Source organism: Elephas maximus, chromosome 1 (assembly GCF_024166365.1).
Source record: "Elephas maximus indicus isolate mEleMax1 chromosome 1, mEleMax1 primary haplotype, whole genome shotgun sequence".
Taxonomy (NCBI): domain Eukaryota; kingdom Metazoa; phylum Chordata; class Mammalia; order Proboscidea; family Elephantidae; genus Elephas; species Elephas maximus.
This window is the reverse complement of record NC_064819.1, coordinates 31559494-31585416: the sequence shown is the minus strand read 5'-3', so window position 1 is coordinate 31585416 and position 25923 is coordinate 31559494. Positions and strand designations below refer to the sequence as shown.

Sequence of the window (25923 nt, the reverse complement as noted above, 5' to 3'; positions counted from 1 at the left end):
TACCATCAGTTCCTGATTGTATGCTACCTCCTGAAATGGTTGAACGTCGACCAACTCTTTTTGGTATAGTGATTCTGTGTATGCCTTCCATCTTCTTTTGCTACTTCCTGCATTGTTTAGTATTTTCCCCACAGAATCCTTCAATATTGCAACTCGAGGCTTGAATTTTTTCTTCAGTTCTTTCAGCTTGAGAAATGCTGAGCGTGTTCTTCCCTTTTGGTTTTCTATCTCCAGGTCTTTACACATGTCATTACAATACTTTGTGTTTTTGAGCCGCCCTTTGAAATCTTCTGTTCAGCTCTTTTACTTAATCATTTCTACCTTTCACTTTAGCTACTCAACGTTCAAGAGCAAGTTTCAGAGTCTCTTCTGACATCCATTTTGTTCTTTTCTTTCTTTCCTGTCTTTTTAATGATCTCTCGCTTCTTCATATATGATGTCCTGGATGTCATTCCACAGTTCATCTGATCTTTGGTCATTAGTGTTCAGTGTGTCAAATCTATTCTTGAGATGGTCTCTAAATTCAGGTAGGATGTGCTGAAGTTCATACTTTGGCTCTCGTGGACTTGCTCTAATTTTCTTCAGTTTCAACTTGAACTTGCATATGAACAATTGATAGTCTGAGGTAATGCTGTATGTATTTTAATACCATGTGGTCCATGTAGGAAGGTTATATTTCATAATAGTTCCTTACATACTACAAGTAATTCACAAAAAATCCCAGGGTCAGGGCAGCTCAGAAAATCAAACTTTTGCTTATATTGCCTTTAAAGAAAAAAAAAAAAACTTTGTGACCGCAGAAGTGAAAGATTTCAGCACAGCCTTCCCTCAGCTTGCTTTCAACCTCCCCACCTGCCCCACCACCTCATCCTACCCAAAAGCTAAATTTGGTTCCAAACATCCTTTCTCACACATCTCAAATGCCTCTTAGCTCTCACCACACCTCCACCATACTGGTCCTGGCACCGTGATTCTCAGCCTTAGCTGCACGCTAGAATCACCTGGGGTGCTTAAAACACTACTGAAGCTCAGGCCTTGCTCCACCCTCACCCGCAGGGGTCCTGAATCAATTGCTCTTCATTAGGGTCTGCTCACTGGGATTTTTAAAAAACTCTCCAGATGATTCAAATGTACAGCCCAGATTGAGAACCACTGTCCTACCATGGTTTTGGTAAGGGAGAGCCAGAAAAAGTGGCAAAATAAAATAAGATGAGACAATCAAAACCAAAATGTAGTGGGATCTGAATTCCATATACCCAGCAAGGTAAAAGCAGTAAGATCCAGTTGTGAAAGAGATTCTTAAAATCAGCATCATGAGTTGTCTCTCCCTCTCCCTCACACTCCCCCCACCCAGTCACCAATGCCTGCTTTCTCCTCCATCCCTTTCTATCCAATCCTCCTGCCATCATCCTAGCTCACTCCCTCTGCACTTCATGCCCATCCCAGCATCTAAGCTCTTAACTTGTCTCCTTGCCTCCTTTCTCCCGCGCTCTCAGATCCATCCTGCATATCAATGCCAGATTAATCTGGTTGCCACTCTCTCAAAAGCTCCAATGGCCTCTTCCTGCATACTGCACCAAAATTCCTTAACTTGTTGGTAAAGGCCTTGCGCAATCTGTTCCCACCCGTCTTTCCAGTCCCCTCGTTTCTTGCTACTTCGGAAAAAGAGCCTCCCACCCCCGTTCTGGTCAACCTGGACGATCTGTAATTCCAAACACTGTAATTGCAAACATCAAACCCAAGCGAGACAGAGATGGAAGCCAAGTCATTTGCCCCCGTCAAGCAGCTGTGAGTAGTGGGGATCTGAATATGAACCCAGGTTTGGGCTGTGTCCAGAGCTCTTAAACTCCATCCCATTCTTTCTCCACAGTGTTGTTGTTAGGTGCCAGAGTGTCGGTTCTGACTCACAGTGACCTCGTGTACAACAGAACGAAACACTGTGCTGCTGCGCCATCCTCACAAGGGAAGTATTATAATGACATGTGCAAAGACTCTCTACAACATCCCTCTCCATATCTACCTCCGGAAATCTTATCCATCCTTCAAGGCCACTTCATACCCAAAACTTCCCAGTTCTTCCTGTCTAAAGTTTCATTTCTGAAGCTTCCTAGTTCTTCCTAGTTCTCTCTTCTGAGCTTCTACATCCCTGTGTGTACACATTTTATGAAAAAATCATGGACAAAGTCATCCGATGCATTTCCTAAGCCTCAACACATTGTCTCATGGCTATCTTAGTCATCTGTTGTTGTTATAGTTGTTAGGTGCTATAGAGTTGGTTCCGACTCATAGCGACCCTATGCACAACAGAACAAAATACTGCCTGGTCCTGCACCATCCTCAAAATTTTTGCTATGCTTGAACCCATTGCTGCAGCCATTGTATCAACCCATCTCTTTGAGGGTCTCCCCCTTTTTTGCTCACCCTCTACTTTATCAGGAAACCCTGGTGGCATAGTGGTTAAGTGCTATGGCTGCTAACCAAGAGTTCAGCAGTTCGAATCTGCCAGGAGCTCCTCGGAAACTCTATGGGGCAGTTCTACTCTGTTCTACAGGGTTGCTATGAGGCAGAATCGACTAGACGGCAGTGGGCTTAGTTTTTTCTACTTTATCAAGCATGATGTCCTTCTCCAGGGACTGATTCCTCCTGAAAATATGTTCAAAGTATGTGAGACAAAGTCTCATCGTCCTCACTTCTACGGAGCATTCTGGGTGTACTTCTTCCAAGACAGATTTGTTCGTTCTTTTGGCGGTTCATGGTATATTCAATATTCTTCACCAGCACCATAATTCAAAGGCATTGATTCTTCTTTGGTCTTCTCTATTCATTATTCAGCTTTTGCATACACGAGACCCAAAAAAACCAAACCTATTGCTGTCGAGTTGATTCCGAATCATACCGACCCTATAGAACACAGTAGAACTGCCCCATACGGTTTCAAACTGCCCGATCTTTTGGTTAGCAACCGTAGCTCTTAACCACTATGCCACCAGGATTTCATATGCATACATATGAGGCGATTGAAAATGCCATGGCTTGGGTCAGGCACACTTTAGTCCTCCAAGTGACATCTTTGATTTTTAACACTTTAAAGAGATCTCTTGTAGTGCATTTGCCCAATGCAATGTGTCATTTGATTTCTTGACTGCTGCTTCCATAGGCGTTGATTGTGGATCCAAGTAAAATGAAATCCTTGACAACCTCAATCTTTTCTTTGGTTATGATGATGTTGCTTATCGGTCTAGTTGTGACAATTTTTGTTTTATGTTGAGGTGTAATCCATACTGAAGGCCCTGGTCTTTGATCTTCATCAGTAAGTATTTCAAGTCCTCTTCACTTTCAGCAAGCAAGGTTGTGTCACCTGCATATCGCAGGTTGTTAATCAGTCTTCCTCCAATCCTGATGCCCTGTTTTTCTTCATGTAGTCCAGCTTCTCGGATTATCTGCTCAGCGTACAGATTGAATAGGTATGGTAAAAGGATACAACCCTGACACACACCCTTCCTGACTTTAAACCAATCAGTATCCCCTTGTTCTGACCAAACAACTGCCTCTTGGTCTACACACAAGTTCCACATGAACACAGTTAAGTGTTCCGGAATTCCCTTTCTTCCCAGTTTATCCATAATGTTATGATCCACACAGTCGAATGCCTTTGCATAGTCAATAAAACACAGGTAAACATCTTTCTGGAATTCTCTGCTTTCAGCCAAGATGAATGTGACATCAGAAACGATATCGCTCATTCCACGTCCTCTTCTGAATCCAGCCTGAATTTCTTGCAGTCCCCTGTCCATGTACTGCTGCAACTGTTTTGAATGGTCTTCAGCAAAATTTTATTTTTGTGTGATATTAATGATATTGTTCAATATTTTCCACATTCTCTTGGATCACCTTTCTTTGGAAGGGGCACAAATATGGATCTCTTCCAGTCAGCTGGACAGGTAGCTGTCTTCCAAATTTCTTGGCATAGATGAGTGAGCGCTTCCAGCATTGTATCGGTTTGTCGAAACATCTCAACTGGTAGTCCGTCAATTCCTGGTGCCTTGTTTTTTGCCAGTGCCTTCAGTACAGCTTGGACTTCTTCCTTCAATACCACTGGTTCTTGATCATATGCTACCTCCTAAAATGGCAAAGCGTCGACAAATTCTTTTTGGTGTAATGACTCTGAGTATTCTTTCCATCATTAGTCTCTGCTGGCACTCAACGAGGATTCAGTGAAGAATAAATTATTCTGGGAAGCTTTTGTGTACTCGCATAACCCCAATCACAACAGGGAATTCTTATTAATTTCAAGCCCAGAGATACCCCTTCCCTTCCATGAGTATCCTGCCATATTCCTCTTCTGCTTTAGCAATGCTCTCTTGCTCCATGTCATGAGACCTCTGCGAAGCACATATAAAACATTTTGCAATCTGGGAAGGGCCCTGGTATCTGGTAACCGCTGTAACTTTCAGGAAGATGCAAACTGTGATAAACTGAAGTCATAAAACGAACATGGGTCCTTTCATTCTGCTTGGAACTGGAAATGGGAACTGGAAATCAAGGGGCAGATCAAATTCTCCTTTCAGGCCTTATCCTTTGTCTCTGCTGTATGTTGAAAATAACAAGGGGTGGGGCAGTGAGGTGGTGTAAACAAAAGGCAAGAAGGGGAAAGGAGAAGACCTGGTCAGACAGTTCCTCTTTCTCTGGAGACAAACAGCATTCTAGGAAAGAAAACTACTCCCTAGTTTACAAGAAATGATACAAGGAGCATAAAGCAGAAAAAAGAAACCAAGCCCAAACAGTTGCCCATGTCATCTTCTGTATCTGTAAGTCAAAGTCGTAACCTTGAGTTTTCTCTATCAGGTTCAGAGGGTTCTCAGTGTACCATCCTGTCATGGATTGAATTATGTTAAGATGTGTGTACCAGCTTGGTTGGGCCATGATTCCTGGTATTGTGTGACTTTCCTGTGTGTTGTAAATCCTGCCTCTGTGATGTTAAAGGGAGGATGGGCAGCAGTTGTGTTAGTGAGGCAGGACTCAACCTACAGGATTGGACTGTGTCTTGAGGCAATCTCTGGAGACAAAAAAGACAGGAGCAAGCAGAGAGATGGGGGACCTCATACCACCAAGAAAGCAGCACCAGAAGCACAGCGCGTCCTTTGGACACAGGGTCCCTGTGCCTGAGAAGCTCCTCAACCAGGGCAAGATTGAGGATAAGGACCTTCCTCCAGAGCCAACAGAGAAAGAAAGCCTTCCCCTGGAGCCAAGGCCCTGAATTTGTACCTTTAGCCTACTGTACTGTGAGGAAATAAATTTCTCTTTGTTAAAGCCATCCGCTTGTGGTATTTCTGTTACAGCAGCACTAGACAACCAAGACACATTCTCAGTGTGTTCAGAAGAGGGCACGAATACAAGACAGAAATCACCCATTAATCCAGATATGACTGCATCCCTAGGGATTAAGTCAAATGCCACAGTGAGCTTAAAACAAATGGCAGAGGGGACATTTCCATCCATTGCCATCCTCCCTGTTCACCCTCCTTGTTACACCCCAAGGAAGGAGAATTTGCTAAACTGAACTGCAATTGTGCCAGGGAGAGAGATCAAGTTCAACTCCCTACAGCCAGGGCGGTGGGGCAGGAGCAATGACTGGGGGCCCTCTCTCTATTGCTGCTCCCTTCACACCCTACAAGTATCTTCTGTTTAGGATGACTTATTAAATTATATATGAAAACTGGAAATCCAGAATACTTCTTGAGAATCTGCTACATGTGAAGCACTGTACTAGGGCTGGGGATCAAGAATTAAAAACAAAGCGTCGGCCCTACTCTTGAGGTCAGAGTCTAAAGGGAAAGGCAGAAAGAATTTTCATATTCTTTGGTGTTATAAAAGGGTAAGCTCAGGGTTCCAAGGAAATAAAGAGGAGAGTATGTGAGAGCACAACTGGGGTTCAGGTAAGGTCTCCTCAAAGAGATGAGGTCAGAGCTGAGGGCTGACAAACATGTAGGAGCCAACCGAGCAATTCCGGCTCATTTTGATCCCATGTGAGTCAGAGTAGAACTGTGCTCCACAGGGTTTTCAGTGGATGCTTGTATAGAAGTAGATCCCCAGACCTGCCTTCCGAAGTGCCTCTGGGAATACTGGTACCTCCAGCCTTTTATTTAGCAGCTAAGTGCGTTAACTGTTTGCACCACCCAGACTCTGTTCTGGCAGAGAGAACAACATAAGCAAAGCATCTCTCCCTTGCAGCAAGGAAGGCCCCAAATCCTCACATGTCTGCGTAATGTGTGCCATTTGAGAGACCAATGGGGAGAGTGAGAGAATTAGTGAAACGAAATGAAGTACTAGACTTTGAAGAAGTAAATTAAAAATAAATTTATGGCTTTCTCTGAAGAAGGTGAAAGCAAACTATCAACTTCCTCAATCCCCACAGATGAGATCAGACACCAGGTAGCCTTTCAGTCAATCACAAAGCTGGTGTTGACTGAAGAGGAGGCAGATGGAAAGCAAGCAAAATAGCACATCATGGCCCTTGTGTAAAGTCTTAACCACACAGTAATTATATAAGGATGCTATCATAAACAATATAGACCTTGGAGGGTGGGACTTTTCCTAAGAATCAGGACTGGGACCCGATGCCCAGAGCTGTCTATGTTTTTGGTTCTTGTTGTCTGGTGGTGTCAAGTCAATTATCAACTCATAACGAGCCCATGTGACAGAGTAGAACTGCCCCAAAGGGTTTTCTTAGGTATAACCTTTATGGGAGCAGATCACCAGGTCTTTCTCCCACAGTCAGTGGGCAGGTTCAAACTGCCAACCATTCAGTTAGCAGCCAAGCGCTTAACCTCTGTCTTTAGTAAAAAAAAAAAAAAAAAAAAACCCACTGCCATCAAGTCGATTCCGATGTGAACTGTCACATGCTCCATTCCTTGAAGACCTCGATATTTATTGACGTAAGTGGCTCCAAGACGTGGCAGAGACATATTCTACAGAGGGTGGAAGTAGCAGATTACAGAAAACATTTCTGTCACAGGCTCAGCTATTCGCATAGTTCTCATACCTGGTTGGCAGTTTCCTTGCTCTATGCCTTAGTTACCCCATCTAACAATAAGAATTATAAAATGCCCCTAGTTTTCTCATTTAAGGAACTAAATTAAGTAGCTCCTTATATGGATTGAGCTCCTTGAGGAACGGCCACATATCCTGTACCGCATGACCCTGGAAGCCATACAGCTTTAACCTAGAGAAAGGAACCGGAAGGAACAAAAGCATCATCAGCTGCTCAATTTTTCATTCACTCAATAATTTTTATCAAGTATCTCCTAAGTGCACAGCAAGGCATTGGTGGCTCAGGGGTAGAATTCTCTCCTTCCACAAGGGTGATCCGAGTTTGATTTCCAGCCAAGGCACCTCATGCGCAGCCACCATCTGTTTGTCAGTGGGGGCTTGCGTGTTGCTATGATATTGAACATGCTTCAGTAGAGCTTCCAGATTAAGACAGACTAGGGAGAAAGCCCTGATGATCTACTTCTGAAAGTCTTACCTTTGGATCAGAACGGTCTAATCCGCAATTGATCTCAGGCACAGGATCAGTGATTCCGCTGTGTATGGAGTTGCCGTGAGTCAATTCAACAGCAGCTAACCACGATGTGCACAACACAGTCAAAAGTGATACATGCTTATCATTTTGCAGTTTTTTCCACATTTTCTGTTCATGACTTCTGAATAAGAGAAACTGGCCAAGTTATAAACCAGCGTGAGATGTGCTTATGGAAAATTTCTCTCAACCCTCCAGCTCTGTCACATGGGAAGCGCAGAAGAAAGCCCGTGAAAACTTGGCCTGAAGCCAGCCTCCAGGAAGGCGGTCGGACACCGTGTTCAGCTTACCTGGGGATGCTAGTCAGGTAGGTCATGACATTCAGGAAGTCCTCATCTGAGATGTGTTTGAACCCTGCAAACTCTGGAAAAGTGATGATGGGAGCACCATCTTTCCCTTGGCCTCCTACAACAAAAATGGGGGGTCAAAATGTTAGCAAATGTCTTCATGTCACGTCCCTGCAGGTAAGGGACCTGGGCTGACATCAGTCAGGAGACATAACGTGGGCCTCCTCCTTTTCTATCTGTATTATCTCAGGCTAGAATGTGGGAGATGTTGACACTCAGCTAGCTTGTGTAAGTCTCTGTTCTCCTTCATGCTTGCTTAGTGGCCTTGTGAGAACTCATTTCTTGAATCCTTTAAAAATAACCCAGTGCCGTCGTGACCCTATAGGACAGAGCAGAACTGCCCCATCGAGTTTCCAAGGAGCACCTGGTGGATTCAAACTGCCGACCCTTTGGTTAGCAGCTGTAGTGCTTAACCACTATGCCACCAAGGTTTCCCCTTTAAAGATAGTTACTACAAAAAAAAAAAAAAAGTAATACTGACTAAATTACTTTAGCATAGCTGAACAGTAAACACTGTCAACATCAATACATAATATTGCTCTTTGTGTTTGTAGTCAGTAAATGTCAAAGGCCATATAGCACAGGGGTTAAAAGGGTGGTCTCTAAAATCAGACTGGCTGTTTCAAATTCTGCTTTGCCAGTTAATTGCTGTGTGGTTTTGGACAAGATACTTAACCTTTTAAGTAGGAGTGTTGATATAGCAATAGATAGATGATAGAGACAGAGATAATGGAAATACTTGTACCTATCTCAAAAGGTATTGTGAGGATTAAGTGAGAAAACATGAAAAACACCTTAGTGAGTGCCTATTATATAGCACAGGAGCCTTGGTGGTGCGGTGGTTAAGCGCTTGGCTGCTAAATGTAAAGTCAGTGGTTAGAACCCACCATCTGCTCCTCAAGAGAAAGATGTGGCAGTCTGCTTCCATAAAGACTGTAGGCTTGGAAACCCTATGGGGCAGTTCTACTCTGTTCTACAGGGTTGCTATGAGTCAGAATTGACTTGACGGCAATGGGTTTCTTTTTTTTTTAATTACATAGTAAGTGCTCATTAAAAGGCAAATATTACCATAATTTTTTATTACTACAAAGAGGCAGTAACCAGTTGCCCCATCAAGCACTTATTAATACGGATATAAGACATCCTTGTGAGAATAAAAGGAGCCCTGGTGGCACAGTGGTTAAAAGGTCAGCTGGCAGCCAAAAGTTCAGCAGTTTGAATCCACCAGCCACTCCTTGGACACCCTATGGGGCGGTTCTACTCTATCCTGTATGGTTGCTATGAGTCAGAATCGACTCAATGGCAATGGGAACGCATGATCAGAGCAGGGGCCACCTAAGCTAAAGACTACTTTTCCCAGGCTCCTTGCAGTTATATGTAACACAAGACTAAGGACTAGCCCCACAGTTCCCAAACTGCATGCCCAGTACCTAGGGCCCCACAGTGGATCCAAAGTAGGTCCGTGGGACATTTTAAATTTTTGAGGAAAACACCTGACATCTGTCACATACCACACTTGCTACTAGCTTGGACTGCTCACAGGTTCAACACTAAACTGCACTGTATTCTTTCTGATGGCATCTTATCTTTGTAAAGCTGGGTTTTTGGTGGCTGCTGGGTTAAAAAAGGAAGTATGGTGTGAAAATCAATATGGAATGGGAAATGAGGGTCTGATTTCAAGGTTTAAGATAAGCGATTATTTAAGAACAAAATTAGAATCTCGTTTTTTTCTTTCAATTTATGTGTAACATTTTTTCAAATGGCTACAAAGTAGTTAGGACAAAAATACTAAGTTGTTTTAACTCTTAGGTATTTCTTTTGGCCAAAGGTGGGGGAAGGGATGTGAAAAAATAAGACATTAGGGCAGCAGGAAAGGAGGAAGTTCGGGAAACTCCACCCTAGCCAACGGGATGTGAGCTGAAGTGCCATGTGCAGCTGCCAGGTCATGTCCTTAGATAGAAACTAGCTTAACGAGGTATGATGGCTCCCAAGTCAAGGCCAGGTCAAGTGACTGCACGTATTTCATATACTTAATGAAAGACGCATAGGTGTGGGTGTGGTGTGGAGTTTGGTTAATGAGGAAAGCACAGAGTTGAGAGAAGCAGACAGCAGACCCCCAATGGTATCCTAAGGAGAGAGAGTCCTGACTGACCGTCATGAGAATCCAACCCACGTGGACAGTCTCTCTGACGACACCACCATTAAGATCATCCAACTGACTCTCCGAGCTGACTCCATGCCCAATAAATACCTTCTGATTACAGTCTGACTTTCCACATAAATTTGCTTCCGGGAAGAATGTGCAAATGACCAAACATTAGTCTGTGTATAATGTAAAGAGTAAGCTAGCAGCTTGTTTTTCTACAGGAGTGTCCTGTGAGTGTTGTTCACGTGGGTCAGACTCTCAAAGACCAATCACTATGGAATGAAACCATGTGAGATTTTTCTGAATGGTCAGTCAACCTTCTCCAGGAAATGCTCCTTTATAAATACCCTGTGCTTAAATTAAATTTCAGAAGATACCTGCAGATTAGACATTTGTCAACCTTTGACCAGGAGATTGAGTTACCTTCATTATGTTGACTGAAAACAATTTAGATCAGGATATTTTCAGCTCTCACCCAATATTCTTCCTCTTGGCAGTTTTACAACTATGGTTTCAGAGAAATGTGAAGTAAGTGAATTCCTATCTCTGTTGTTGTTAGGTGCCACAGAGTCAATTTCGACTTGGAGTGACCCTATGAGACAGAGTAAAACTGTCCAGTAGGGTCTCCAAGGAGTGGCTGGTGGGTTTGAATAGCCGATTTTTTGGTTAGCAGCCAAGCTCTTAAGCACTAGGCCACCAGGGCTCCTATGTTTAGTGAGGCTAAGCTGAGACGCAGTGGGTAACACTGTACTAACCGTACAATAACCAACATTTGCAGAAGGATTGGCTAACATTTCAAGAGGGGCCAAAACACCCTTAAATATTCATTTGAGTATGATTCCACCATTTAACGATTTTACCTTTTATCACTGACTCTAAATTAAAGCTATTCACACCGAAATGGTGATGCTTTCTTGTGTCTTGGTTAATACCAATACTGAACATCAAAGTGGCCCCCAGGTTAACTTTGAATACCAGCCTGCTGCTGAATATTAGTCACAAAGGGCGGAAGCACCAAGGAAACAAAGGTGGGCTAACATGCTGCCATGGCAACCCACAAGAGGACCTGTAGTGCCACCTTGTGAGCAAATGTGGTAATGCAACAGGAGAAAGAAAGATTTTTCCAAAGGAGCCTCCTGTGTAAAGAAAACCAAATTATCTGGAATTTAATAAAATTATAACTCAAATAAAATCAACTTCATTCCCTCTTGTGTAATTTTTACCTTTTCATTATATGGAACTAGTCTTATTGAAGAGAGCAGAGAAAATTGTATTAATAGCTAGACACAAAATGTCTCTCAGGAAGATAACTAGTTCTACCGTCTGAAACACTGGTAATCGCTTGAGGTACAAGATGACTTTCCAAAGGGCCTAAGTGTTGGCTGGCACCAAGGCTGCCATCATATATAGAGAAGTGGGAACACTGGAAAATCCTAGAGGAAGATGGTGAAGACCAACAATGGGGGAAGACTTGATCTACTACCAACGACACTGGAAAGATGGTGTGAGGATTGCAGAGGATATATGTAAAGTACTTGGTATGGACTGAATTGTGCCCCCCCGACCCCAAAAAATGTTATCAACTTGGCTAGGCCATAATTCCCAGTATTGTGTGATTGTCCGCCATTTTGTCACCTGATACGATTTTCCTGTGTGTTGTAAATCCTACCTCTATGACGTTAACGAGGTAGAATTAGAGGCAGTTATGTTAACGAGGCAGGAATCAATCTACAAGATTAGGTTGTATCCTCAGTCATTGTCTTTTGAGATATAAAAGAGTGAAGTGAGCAGAAAGCCAGGGGCACCTCACACCACCAAGAAACAAGAGCCAGGAGAATGACACATCCTTTGGACCCGCAGTCACTGTGCTGAGTAGCTCCTAATCTAGGGGAAGATTGATGAGAAGGACCTTCACCCAGAGCTGACTGAGACAGAAAGCCTTCCCCTGGAGCTGGTACCCTGAATTTGGACTTCCAGTCTCCTACACTGTGAGAGAATAAATTTCTCTTTGTTAAAGCCATCCATGTGTGGTATTTCTGTTACAGCAGCACTTGATAACTAAGACAGTACTTAACATATAGTAAGTGTTCAACAGATTACAATTACTAGCATTACTACGGTCCTCCAGGGCCCATCCCAAATTTCTGAAGGATAACCACGACCCCAGAAGGAAGACCAGCGACACTTCTGCTATTGTAGACAACTCATTTTAACTTGGGATTCAGTACCTTTAAAGAGTAAAGGTTGTCTTCTGGGATACTGGAAATGTCCTATATCTAGATCTGGGTGGTGGTTACGTAAAAATTCATCAAACTATATACACTTAGGACCGTAGGCTTTACTGTATATGTGTTATACCCTAAAAAGGCTTCAGGGAAACTCATCTAAATCACTCTTGTTAGACCATGGATCGCTGGAGCCCAGTCAACTTTAGATAAGGTAGAATGATGCAGGGGAAAGAGCACTGGCTTTGAAGTCATTCAAATCTGGGTTCCAATCAGCACACAGCAAGCCTGTGACCTGGGGTGCTTCGCCTGCCTGGTGATCAGCTTCATCACTGTCTGTCTCCCTTGCATCGACGATGGCTCCCTCTTCTTTCCTCCCACTCCTCTCTCCCTTTCTCCTCATCCATAAGGTGGCTCTGTGCCAGGAGTACTCAGTGGGCACAGTACCACCCCGAGAGGCACTTTAGAAATTCCAGGACCCAGGATGCTAAATGACGTGAAAAAGCACCAGACAATCCTGGGTAACAAAGAATTGTCCCACATCCTCTGTGACATCTGAATGACTCACCAGAGACTCAGCATACATGAAAAATCAGTTTATAACTATTGAGCCTACACTCTAACTCTGTGTTTGATATAATCACAAAGGCTGTTTTTTTTTTTTAAAGCAGTTTTAATATATACTGAATTTTCTAGGAATGCAAGCTACCCTATAAATCAAAGGAAGATAATACTTTACTTTGTTCAGAACTTTACCAACAATTATTTACTATTTCAGAAAATCACTGCAGGGTGTCTGATCATCCTACCATACCCCTGTGTCAAGCAGTATTTGTAACTTCGCCTGACTGCGTCAGTATTTCTTTTAGTGCACCCAGAAACACATATTGAAATACCTTATGACTTACATGCATGCTCTAAGCATACATATAATTTTACTATACATTACTTTCCTTTTATTTCTTCTTTACATTGCAGCTGGGATTTTATTTATTATTATTATTTTTAAATATGCATAGGTAAGGGTGGCTGTTCACCACGGAAATTTTCTCTTGGTCCTGGGCACACTAACTAAAACCTACTCAGTGCCGGCGAGTTGATTCCGACTCCACTACTAAACTACATTTCCCAGCTTCCCTTGCTGGTAAGTGTATCCACATGACTAAGCCAAGTTCACGTCAGTGGAACGTGAGGTGCGCCATCCCTGAGCCAAGGCCCTTAAGAAGTAGCATGCTTCTCCCTTGTTCTCTTTCTCTGTCAGCTTTCTGCATGCAGATAAAAATAAGGCCACAAAATGGAGAATAATAGATAGAAGCCATCACATCGACCCAGACTCATGGTGACTTTATGTACAACAGAACAAAACACTGCCTGGTCCTGTGTCATTCTCACAATCACCACCATGTTTGAGTCCATCATTGGGGCTGCTATGCCAATCTATCTCACTGAGGGTCTCTCTTGCCCTCATTGGCCCTCTACTTCACCAAACATGATGTCTTCCTCCAGCTATTGACCCCTTCCTCATGACATGTCCAAAGCAAGTTGGACAGTGTTCTATTGTGGGCCATAAGGTATTCACTGGCTAATTTTCAGAAGTAGAGCACCAAGCCTTTCTTCCTAGTCTGTCTTAGTCTGGAAGCTCTGCTGAAACTGTCCACCATGGGTGATCCTGCTGGTATTTGAAATACTGGTGGCATAGCTTCCAGCATAAGAGCAACATGAAAGCTACCACAGTATGACAAACTGACTGGTGGATAATAATAAGAGTCACAAAATAAAAGGAAGCTTCGTTCCTGAATCTCTACATGTAGAAAAGCTGTCTGCCCACTAACCACATGGACTATTAAAAGAGGCAGACAGAAACTCAGACACAATGATTCCAAGGGGAGACAGAACAACTATCACAATAAATATAAATGGACAATTCCTCAGAACTAAAGGAAAAGAGTTATGGCAGACACTAGTAAATACCTAATTCATTACCAAACCCCTTCTCCCTGACCATCTTCTACTATGGAGGTTAGAAAGGGTAAAAGCTTGCCTTCTCAGACTTCCTTGCAGCTAGGAGTGGTTATATAACATACGACATAGTTCTGGGATGAAACATATGCAGAAGCTTGCCAAGGGTTTCTGGGAAAGCTTTCATTCTCCTGGTGAAAGAAACTGAAGAAGGTGGCATTGCTCCTTCTACTTCTTCCTGTTTTGGACACAGATTCTGTCTTTAGCTGCAGCAGCCATCTTGGGACCAAGATGTAACAAACTAGAGGGAAACATCACGAGAATCATAGAGATACCACCTCTGATGTTGCTGAGCCATGAATCCAATACTGGATCCAAACTGACCCAAGTTCTACCTTTAAACTTCTTGTTACGTGGTTCAAAACACAAACAAACAGACAAGCTCTATAAGCTAAATTTTCTTGCAGCCAGAAGTATGACTTTCGAGGTGGTTGAATAACCTAGGTTAAGGGCAACATCTGTAGGTGAACATAAAACAAGCTCTTAGCCTCTTGGCAGCCAATATAAGAGAGCAAAAAGGATTAACAGAGCTCTCATCATTCAGTAAAAAGAAGCTGTAATGGTAATCTATTTTTGTCTGCCCGTTATCCCTTCTTCCTTCTGGTAACAGTGTCCCAGTTCCTCTTTGAGAAAGTAACTCTCCCCATTTAGCTTGTACCTTTTTTGGGTCTAGGTACTGCACCTTCTCCTGGAAAGAGGTTGTGGGGACACTGGTAGGGTCACTTGACCAAACCAGACCAGCCAGACTCCTTCCTGGGACAGAGCAGAAATGGGTGGAACTGATTTCTACCAACAACAGGGCCCTGAAGTAACACCTCACCCCTGCCCTCCATTCAGTCATGCTAATGAGATCCCTGTAGCTAGCTCCCATCCTTCCCAAGGTCTGTTGTTCAACTTTTCCTTCAGTTCTGTAAGTTCCCCAACACCATTCCAATAAATTACTTTTTTTAGTCTAAGTTGGTCAGCATCAGTTTCTGTTGTTCTGTCTAAATAAAGGCAAGTCTTTCTTTAGTAAGCAATGCTGTGATCTCAATGCCGTGCCTTGTCAGATGTTCTCTAGCACCCCTGTCCACTAGCACCAGAAATTCCCAAATTCCTGAGCTCACCACCGCCACAACAAGGGGTGGCCACTGCTGCCAACATCTTAATTCTGTTTGGAAGGTATGTGAAGAGGACATTATTACTCCCACTACAAAGCCTGGCACAGACTCCCCCACTGCAAGCAGACCCCCATCCTTCCTTCCCTTACACCCTGCTCCCACAAAGGACTACAGTACTGCAGCTGCTCAGGAGGGAGAAGACAAGCCCCCATGTCTGGAGTCATCAGAAGAATCATGACATTTAGAGGTAACCAACCACAGGTTAGTTCACAGCCTGAGACCAATCCAGTATGGCTTTTTCCAATCTTGGAAAGCAAGTATTTCCTCAGCAAAGTGGAATCTTTTCTGATCACCTATTTTTCTAATTTGTTGTCTAACCAAAAACCAAAAGCAAACCTATTGCCATTGAGTCAATTCCAACTCATAGTGACCCTACAGGACAGAGCAGAACTGCCCCATAGGGTTTCCAAGGAGAGGCTGGTGGATTAAAACTGCCGACCTTTTGGTTAGCAGTTGAATGCTTAACCACTGCACCACCAGGACTCCATTGCCTAACCAGGTACCCCCATTTCAGAATTAAAATAGATACATTGTATCTTTCTAACTTTGTATCAGAATATCATTTTTGCTAGAATGAGGTAGTTAAAGTAGGTAAAACCCAGTTGCTAAAAAGTGACAAAATGCCATTCCTTTTCAGATTGTAGCATCTGGTATGAAGACAAAGCTTCAGAAGGAAAAAAGCATTTCTCAAATATCTAAGCAGCCGGCTCTTAGGCACAACGCCCTCAGCTCTGGAATCACACACAGGCTGCAAGCCAGCACAGAATTAGGAAGGAATTTTTGGATTCTTAAACGCCTCTCATTCATGTGATTTTCCTGGCACCTCCTAGAACAGCGCCTCTTTCACGCCCAGGTGGACCAAGTGCCTTCTCTTCCTCTGAATCTGGCAGTGACCTCAATATCACCAAAATCGGCAGCAAGAATGTTCGCAGCTCTCACAACATCAGCAGCAACTTCTATCACGTCAACATCCAGAACCGACGCCCAGCACTTGGTATGCATTATTTAATTTCACCCACATCCCAACTCTCTGAAATCCCAACAGTTTCCGTTTCATATCCACAGCTACACAGGGACCCACAGCAGCCTGGTTGCTGGTTTCTGCTGCCTCTGCCAGGTAAAGCGGGACAGGTAAAAATGAGAAATAAGCCTGCTGGTGCCAGAGTGCTGACTCACAGAAACCCAGGGCTGCTGACATTCTTCCTGACTCTGGTGTTTTCTCAACTAACCCATGCTGCAATCTCCGAAGGGCAAGCTCAAAGCAACAGGATAAAAAAAGAAACTTGGAAATGAAAGGGCTGTATCTTAGCCAAAGTCAAAGAGCTTTCCCTAAAGTAGAAGTCTTGGCTTTCACAATTTTAACTTCTAGGTTAAAGAGTAACAACTGTTTCTATTCCTAGCTGAACTGTGGCATTATACACCGCTGTTAAAAAACCCGTTGCCATTGAGTCGATTCCAACTCATAGCGACCCTATAGGACAGAGTAGAACTGCCCCATAGGGTTTCCAAGGAGTGCCTGGTGGATTTGAACTGCCGACCTTTTTGGTTAGCAGCCATAGCTCTTAATCACCACGCAACCAGGGTTTCCAGATTATACACCACATTCACCATATTCATCATGAACATGGCTTTAAAAAAACTGTCATACAGAAAACTCTGCTTTGTGATATAAACCTAAAATAAACACTTTTATGGGAATTTAAAATACATTCGAAAGAGAGAAGGGAACCAACATTTATTGGGCAACAGCAATATGAAGCCTTTTGCATACGTATGTCATTTAATCCTCAAAATCACCATGACTCCTTTATACAAATGAGGAAACTGAGCTCAGAGAAATAAATCGCCCAAGGTAATACAGCCAATAAGCAGCAGAATCTGAATCCGTATCTCGGGCTGTCTGGGAACAGTTTGTTTTTCCTACACTGCCTCTAAGAAATGAGAATAGAAAAGAATGTGTCAGTAATACTTGAAAGAGATACTGTGGATCATTAAATGTATAAATTAATCAGACACTGGACTCCTTCCCCAGTTGAATCACTGTATAATTACACATGCCAAAATCTCATGGCAGCATTAGCATTTAGGTCTAAGGCTACAGGACTCCACCCACCCCATCATCTGCTCCAGTGGTAGGACCACGGGGCAGCTGCCAGGAACCCAGAGGTCGGTCCCCAAGACTGTGGTACCTAAGCGTGGCATATGGCAGCAGCGATTCCGCTGGTCTCACAGAACAGACCATGAGGACTTGGATAATCTTGTATCGAGCACCTGTTATGCTCCAGTCTCTCTTCGAAGCATCAGCAATACAGGCAGAAATAAGACAAACGAGGACCCTGTACTGAATGGAGCTGTCAGTGACCATACGAGCAGTGACCAACATGGATAAAGACCAGAGACTTCTCCACGAATGTTCTGGATTGTGTGATGCCCCCAGCCAGGATGCAGCCCTGAGATAGGGAGAGGTGTCCTAGGAAGAACTGAAATTACATTACCTCCGGCTCAGCGAGATAAAGAGTTTGGAGCAGATTAAATATGATTTAGAGAAAATAAATGTGACTTTTTTTTTTGAACATTTTCTTGTGCTTTAGGTGAAAGTTTACATAGCAAATTAGCTTTCCATTCAATAATTCATACACAAATTGTTCCAGGACATTGGCTCAATCCCTGCAATGTATCAGCACTCTCCCCATTATCTCCCTGCGTTCCTTGTTTCTGTTTGTCCAGTCTCTCTGCCCCTCCCCGCTTTCTCAACTTTGGTTTTGGGCAAATGTTGCCCTCTTGGTCTCTTACAGTTGATTGTTCTAAGGAGCACTCTCCTCACAGGTGTTGTTAATTTATAGGCCTGTCTATTATTTGGCTGAAAAGTGGCCTCCGGGAGTGTCTTCAGTTGCAGGTTAGAAGGTAGTCTCAGGGCAATAGTCTCGGGGGTTCCTCCAGTCTCTTTCAGACCAGTAAGTCTGGTCTTCTTTTTTTTTTTTTTCCAATTTGAATTTGTTCTACATTTTTTACCCATTCTAACTGGGACCCTCTATTGTGGTCCTGTTCAGAGTGGTCAGTAGTGGCAGCCCGGCACCATCTAATTCTTCTGGTCTCAGATTAGAGGAGTCTGTGACAAATGTGGGCCATCAGTCCTTTGGATTAATTGATTCCTAGAATTATGACTTTTTTTACATCCTGTGTTATGCAGTAAAATTTGCACCCACTACATATTCTTTCTATGATGTAACCACACTGGTTTATCTTTTATCAGAACAGATATAAAAACTGAGGAGAGTAACCTGCCACCTTACTGCTCTGTGATAACTGCTCAGGACATCTAACCGCACTACACCATGCTTCCAGTTTGGTTTACTCATAATTTAGGGTGTGGTACGTATCTCCAGTTTCATTTAAATTAAAGTCATGTCACCCGTGGCTAAGTGAATAAGAAAGAACAGTGTCCAACTGACGCTTTCCAGCATTGAACCGAGGCTTTGAAAAGTTCCAGCCTTTTGTTCATACCAGCCTTTCTTCCTTTCCAATCAAATGCAAAGTGGAAATAAATGCATTAACACTCACCAGCGATTTACTATTCATGAGGTCCTCAGGAGAGCCAAGATTAAAAGACAAGCCTCTCAGAGAACAAATAACTTCAGCAATGCTCCCGAATCCTGAAAACCAAGACCCTCTGAAGGCTGGATCTTAGAAGAATATTGTGATCATGGCGGCAGCTGATGTGGTTATTTCTTTTTCCTTCCTCAAAATCTTTTTTGTTCTGTTCTTTACCACCTCAAGGAAATGCACTCTCTGGGAAAAGATCGCCTGGTACCCAACAGCAAAAGGAACAGCATCTATGAGATTCTACCTGCCTCCAGCCAGAGAGTGCTCGGTTCACTCTGCTCCTGGTTGAGGCTTAAGGGATGACCGAGACTTGAGTATCATGTCTGTCAAGCTTCAAGAGGCTGGGCCCTCCCACAGAGACCCCCAACAAAATCTGGAAATGCAAATAAATCTGTTCCTTACCTGAAAGAATGGCAAATTGTCTGTGGAGCTGTTCCATTATATCCACTGCCACCAAGGGCCTGATCTCCTGCTGCATAATTTCATCTGCACAAATGAAATACAAACTAGGTTAAATCCCAGCAAATTACACAGTGAAATTAAAAGGGAAAAAGGGAAGCTCCACTACCAGGAAAATCTGGGCCTTATCCTACATGGTTTGAGCACATTAGTCTCTTGAGAACTCGATGCCTCAAATTCAGGTACAGATTCAGGTTTTCTGTAGTATGAAGCTTATATATATGAGCATGGGAACACAATTCCAGAGCTCCCAGGGTTTTGGGAAGGAACAATGCAAAGAAGGGGCCCTGAAGTTCAAACTTCATTGGCTTCACAGTAAAGTAAAAATGCCCTCTGCTGGGATGGCTTCATTACCAGGGCAGGGATTCATCTACTCCACTGGGTCTGTGGAAGGATATTTTAAACACAAGCAACATAAGTTACCAGAGCTTGTCTCAAGCTGGGTCATAAAATTAGCCTGAGGCTTATAAGGATTCTTTGAATTTTGTTTCCCTCCCTCCCGCCTCATCCCCCTCAATCCCCCCCCCCTTTTTTTTTTCCTGCCAGAATATTTCAAGGGGCTTGTTGCCACTGCCAAGTGTGTTTAAGGAGAAATGTCTCCATTTTGCTATTTAAAGATGCTCCTCAAAAACAAAAGGTCATGAGTTTTCAAGGCAAAAATCCAATTTTTCAAGCGCAAACCTGTCCCTACAAATACCCTCTAATCCTAACAAGTGACTATAAACTTTGCATTTCTATCTATTTGGGGAAAGGCAAAAAGAGAGAGACTGAGTAGAATCCCTTAGTCTGCCCTGGGAAGAGGAAGGCCCCTTTGCCCTCTCTTCCTAAGACAGTATTATCTTCGTTTAGCCATTTCCTAGTGGCTCAGTGGTTAAGCATTCTGCTGCTAGCCAAAAGGTAGGCAGTTCAAATCTACCAGCTGCTCCTTGGAAACCCTACAGGGAAGTTCTACTCTGCCCTATGGGGTTGCTATGAGTCAGAATCTACTCAACTGCAATAGGTTTTTGGTTTTAGCTATTTCCCAGGGAATCTCAAAGAATGAATAGGCTATTGTTTTTACAGCAGTTAAACGTCCGGTTAGATTAAGGCATAAACAAAACAACCTTGTGGGTGAATGCTAAATGAGAATTCCCTACTGATCCAGTGGGTTATGGTAACATCATATTCTAATGTTGATGGAAGGCCAAAGTTGGGGAAGCTCCTCACCAAGCCTCGAATTCTACTTCTCAGCTGTGCTATGAAAGTTAAAGGACAAGATGCGTATGGACAGGTATACAGTCGATGCTGAGTAAATGCTAATTATTCCATTGCTTGGGAAGGACAGGTCTTTCCCAAAGGCAAGGGTGTATTTGCTTTTGGGAAGTCTTGCAAGCAGTGGGGCAAGTGCCAGCTTAAACTTCAAAATTCTCCTCAATGAATTCCACCATTCTTTCTGGAGGACAGGGGGTTAAACCAGGCCAGAGATCTCTTATCACAAGGCCCTGTCCACTGTGAATTGACTAAAAATTCAAATAACTCCTGGATTGTTGTTAATATTAGAAGGTTTAATAACGGAGTTGTAGTACTATTTTGGAGTACTTGCCTCATGTAAATGGTTAATGAGCTCAGCTGCTACCGAAAAAGTCTACCCAGAGGCATCCCCCAAGTAGGTAAACGACTAAAAAAAAAAATTTTTTTTTAAACCAGTTGCTATTGTGTTGAGTCAATTCTGACTCACACTGACCCTATAGCACAGAGTAGAACTGCTCCACAGAGTTTTCAAGGCTGTGATCTTTACGGAAGCGGAATGCCCTATCTTTCTCCGAAGGAGCAGCGGGTGGGTTCGAACTGCGGACCTTTTGGTTAGCAGCTGGGTGCTTAACCACTGCACCACCAGGACTCCAAAAAAAAAAAAAAACCGTTGGAAACCCTATGGAACACAGCTCTACTGTTACACATGGTGTCAGTATGAGTCAGAAGTGACTGGATGGCAACTGGTTTTTTGTTTGTATGTTTTTAGTTATATTTTACAACAAGGGCGGGCCTTCTCTGTTAGGTACACAAAATGAAGTACAGGCAGTCTCTGGGTTATGAACGTTTGACCCCTAGTTACGACACCCATAAAGCCCATCAGGAAAAACCCGACTCGGTGTCTGGGCCCTAGGCTTCTCCCCAGTGCACAGGTGCGGCAGTGAGTCCCTGGGTGGCCCTGGCAGTGGGCAGGCCCCTGTAACACGGTGCGCCAGCGAGCAGCAGCCAGCAGAGTGCCCACGTGCTCCGCCCCCTGGGACCCGGGAAGGGCGGCCCCACCCTCCAAGTGCCCCAGCACCCCCGCTCAGCTCCATGTGGTGGTCTCCAGGTGGTGGCGGCCTGCAGCTGGGACATGGTGAGCGCTCTGCATGTTCTTCTGGTACAACCGGTCAGCATTACCTGAGGGTCATTAAGGCCACAGAGCCCCCTTACCCAGCTCCGCCCCACCGGGACCATCACAGCACGTTTCTGGACTTCTGTTTCCCCACGCCACACGTGGGATTCCACCATTGTAGCAGTTCTTTTATTGCTGGAGGCCTGGGGCCGGCGGCAGGGGACTGCCCCATAGAGTCTCCAAGGAGGACCTGGTGGATTCCAACTGCCAACTTTTTGGTTAGCAGCTGTAGCACTTAAATTAATCACTAGCCCCCAAGGTTTCCAGCTTTTGTCCTATAGGGTCACTATGAGTCGGAATCTAATAGACGGTGACAGGTTTGGTCTTGGTTTTGGTAAGTCCATACGGTTTCCGGGGATCTGTGGAGAACTTCGGACTTGGGTTTCCCAAAGCATCCTCTTCCCAACCCTTGGGCCCTGGGCTCGCTCTTAGCACATCCTGAGCAGCACTTTCTCCCTTGCACCCCAAGGCAGGGGCCTCATAGTAGGTGTGTGGGTTGACAGTTCTGGTGAGCAGGTGATGGCGGAATGATCCCTCTGGCCCAGCACCATCCCATCCACACCGCCAACCCTCCCTGCCTCTGCTGAAGAGGGTTCAAAACCCGGCAGAAATGCAGCCTGCTGGTACAAAGCCGATTTTTTAGTTCAGAGTCTACAATCAAGTATCTAATGGGTCGCAAAGATTTTACAGATCGGAATCTTTTGTGTATTTTCGGTAAAGTTTGCCCTGTAAGTATCGCTTCAACTATGGAGAAGGTACATACAATGGTTCATGATAATAAATGGGCTACTTTGCAAAACACTATTATTATTATTGTATTATTATGTTAAAGATGTTTTAGTGTATCTGGAAGTGTTTAAGTTAAACTATATACTATATTCTACACTAAGACAAACATTTGACTAACTGACTTTGAGTATCTAACTGTTCCAACTTACGTTCTAATTCAACTTAAAGGCAGACTTAGGAATGGAACTCGTTCATTATCTGGGGACTGCCTGTATTTGACAGTGCAATGATGTTGTTGTTGTTAGGTGCCGTCGAGTTGGTTCTATACACAACAGAACAAAACACTGCCTAGTCCTGAGCCACCCTTATAATCGTTATGCTTGAGCGCGTTGTTGCAGCCACTGTGTCAATCCATCTCATTGAGGGTCTTCCTCTTTTCTGCTGACCCTGTACTCTGCCAAGCATGATGTCCTTCTCCAGGGACTGATCCCTCCTGACAACATGTCCAAAGTATACGTAAGATGCAGTCTCGCCATCCTTGCCTCTAAGGAGCATTCTGGCTGTACTTCCTCTAAGACAGATTTGTTCGTTCTTTTGGCAGTCCATGGTATATTCAATATTCTTCGCCAACACCACAATTCAAAGGTGTCAGTTCTTCTTCGGTCTCCCTTACTCATTGTCCAGCTTTCACATGCATATGATGCTATTGAAAATACCATGGCTTCGGTCAGGCGCACCTTAGTCTTCAAGGTGACATCTTTGCTCTTCAACACTTTGAAGAGGTCCTTTGCAACAGATTTACCCAATGCAATGCGTCTTTTGATTTCTTTACTGCTGCTTCCATGGCTGTTGACTGTGGATCCAAGTAAAATGAAACCCTTATCAACTTCAATCTTTTCTCTGTTTATCATGATGTTGCTCATTGGTCCACTTGTAAGGATTTTTGTTTTCTTTATGTTGAGGTGCAATCCATACTGAAGGCTGTGGTCTTTGATCTCCATTAGTAAGTGCTTCAAGTCCTCTTCACTTTCAGCAAGCAAGGTTGCATCATCTGCATAACGCAGGTTGTTAGTGAGTCTTCCTCCAATCCTGATGCCCCATTCTTCTTCATATAGTCCAGCTTCTCGTATTACTTGCTCACCATACACATTGAATAGGTATGGTGAAAGAACACAACCCTGATGCACACCTTTCCTGACTTTAAACCTATCAGTATCCCCTTGTTCTGTCCGAACAACTGCCTCTCGATCTATGTAAAGGTTCCTGATGAGCACAATTAAGAGTTCTGGAATTCCCATTCTTCACAATGTTACCCAGAGTTTGTTAGGATCCACACAGTCGAATACCTTTGGATAGTCAATAAAACAGAGGTAAACATCCTTCTGGTATTCTCTGCTTTCAGCCAGGATCCATCTGCCATCAGCAATGATATCCCTGGTTCCACATCCTCTTCTGAAACTGGCTTGAATTTCTGGCAGTTCCCTGTCAATATACTGCTGCAGCCACTTTTGAATGATCTTCAGCAAAATTTTGCTTGCATGTGATATTAATGATATTGTTCTATAATTTCCACATTCGGTTGGATCACTTTTCTTGGGAATAGGCATCAATACGGATCTCTTCCAGTCAGTTGACCCGGAAGCTCTCTTCCATATTTCTTGGCATAGACGAGTGAGCACCTCCAGTGCTGCATCTGTTTGTTGAAACATCTCAATTCATATTCCATCAGTTCCTGGAGCCTTGTTTTTTGCCAATGCCTTCAGAGCAGCTTGGACTTCTTCCTTCAGTACTGTCGGTTCCTGATCATATGCCACCTCTTGAAATGGTTGAACGTTGACTAGTTCTTTTTGGTATAATGACTCTGTGTATTCCTTCCATCTTCTTTTGATGCTCCCTGCGTCATTTAATATTTTCCCCATGGAATCCTTCACTATTGCAACTCGAGGCTCAAATTTTTTTCTTCAGTTCTTTCAGCTTGAGAAATGCTGAGCGTGTTCTTCCCTTTTAGTTTTCCATCTCCAGCTCTTTGCACATCATTATAATACTTCACTTTGTTTTCTCAAGACACCCTTTGAAATCGTCTGTTCAGTTCTTTTATTTCATCAATACTTCCTTTTGTGAAATGATATGAAGTCTGAATTTCCCTTAAATACTCTCCTCCACCAAGCATGGGAAGGTGAGGATATATTAAACAAGACTGACAAAATGTAGATAATTGTTGAAGCTGGTTGACAGGTACATGAGGGTTCATGATATAATTTTTTTGCACGTTTCAAATTTTCTGTAATAAAATGTAAACCACAAATGGACAACATAACAAATTTCAGTTGAAATAGGAGTTATGAACTTGGGTTTTTCAGAATATACAATCTAGTGGTCAGGGAAAGTGGAATGCTCAGAAATGGTGCTTGGTTATTACTATTCCATGCCTGAGATACCGTATTTAAAGTACGGCGAACCCAGTGAAAAAAACATGAGCATCGCGAGGTGCAGTTTATTGTTCTTGTACCTCAATACCTGAGGGGTGCTTTAAATTAAACATTTTGAATTAAAGTGAAGATATAAGATCTGAAAGGAACAACAGAAATGAACTAAGCCAGCCAACACGCTGCCCCTTCTCATATTCTTAAATGAAGAAACTGAAACCCAGACAGATTATGAACTTGCTATGGTCTGAAGAAAAAATTCAAGCCTTGAGTTGCAATTGAACAGTTCTATGGGGAAAATACTAAATCACACAGAAAGCATCAAAAGAATATGGAAGGAATACAAAGTCATTATGGAATTGGTCGATGTTCAACCATTTCAGGAGGTAGCATATGATCAGGAACCGATGGTACTGAAGGAAGAGGTCCAAGCTGCACTAAAGGCATTGGTGAAAAACAAGGGTCCAGGAACTGACAGAACACCAGTTGAGACATTTCAACAAATGGATGAAGCACTGAAAGTGCTCACTTGTCTATCCGGAGAAATGTGGAAGACAGCTACCTGGCCAACTGACTGGAAGAGATCCATATTTATGCCTATTCCAAAGAGAGGTGATCCAAGCAAATGTGGAAATTATCAGATAATATCATTAATCTCATGCACGAGTAAAATTTTGCTCATTCAAGAGCAGCTGCATCAGTACATCAACAGGGAACTGCCGAAAATTCAAGCCGGATTCAGAAGAGCACGTGGAAAAAGGGATATCATTGCTGATGGCAGATGCATCCTGGCTGAAAGCAGAGAATACCAGAAAGATGTTTACCT

The 25923-nt window shown here is 43.4% G+C and overlaps 1 protein-coding gene across 2 annotated transcripts in view; it reads right to left on the bottom strand.

Annotated features, from left to right (window-relative positions):
• The window catches only part of MCF2L2 (MCF.2 cell line derived transforming sequence-like 2), a 224251-nt gene that overhangs the window by 183803 nt on the left and 14525 nt on the right, over nt 1–25923 (bottom strand). For both annotated transcript variants that reach the window (XM_049881580.1, XM_049881586.1), the window contains exons 2-3: nt 19482–19565; nt 7870–7984 (exon numbers count right to left, since the gene is read on the bottom strand). In XM_049881580.1, coding sequence (XP_049737537.1) covers nt 7870–7984; nt 19482–19565 — 199 coding nt within the window. The remainder of the gene's footprint in view (nt 1–7869; nt 7985–19481; nt 19566–25923) is intronic.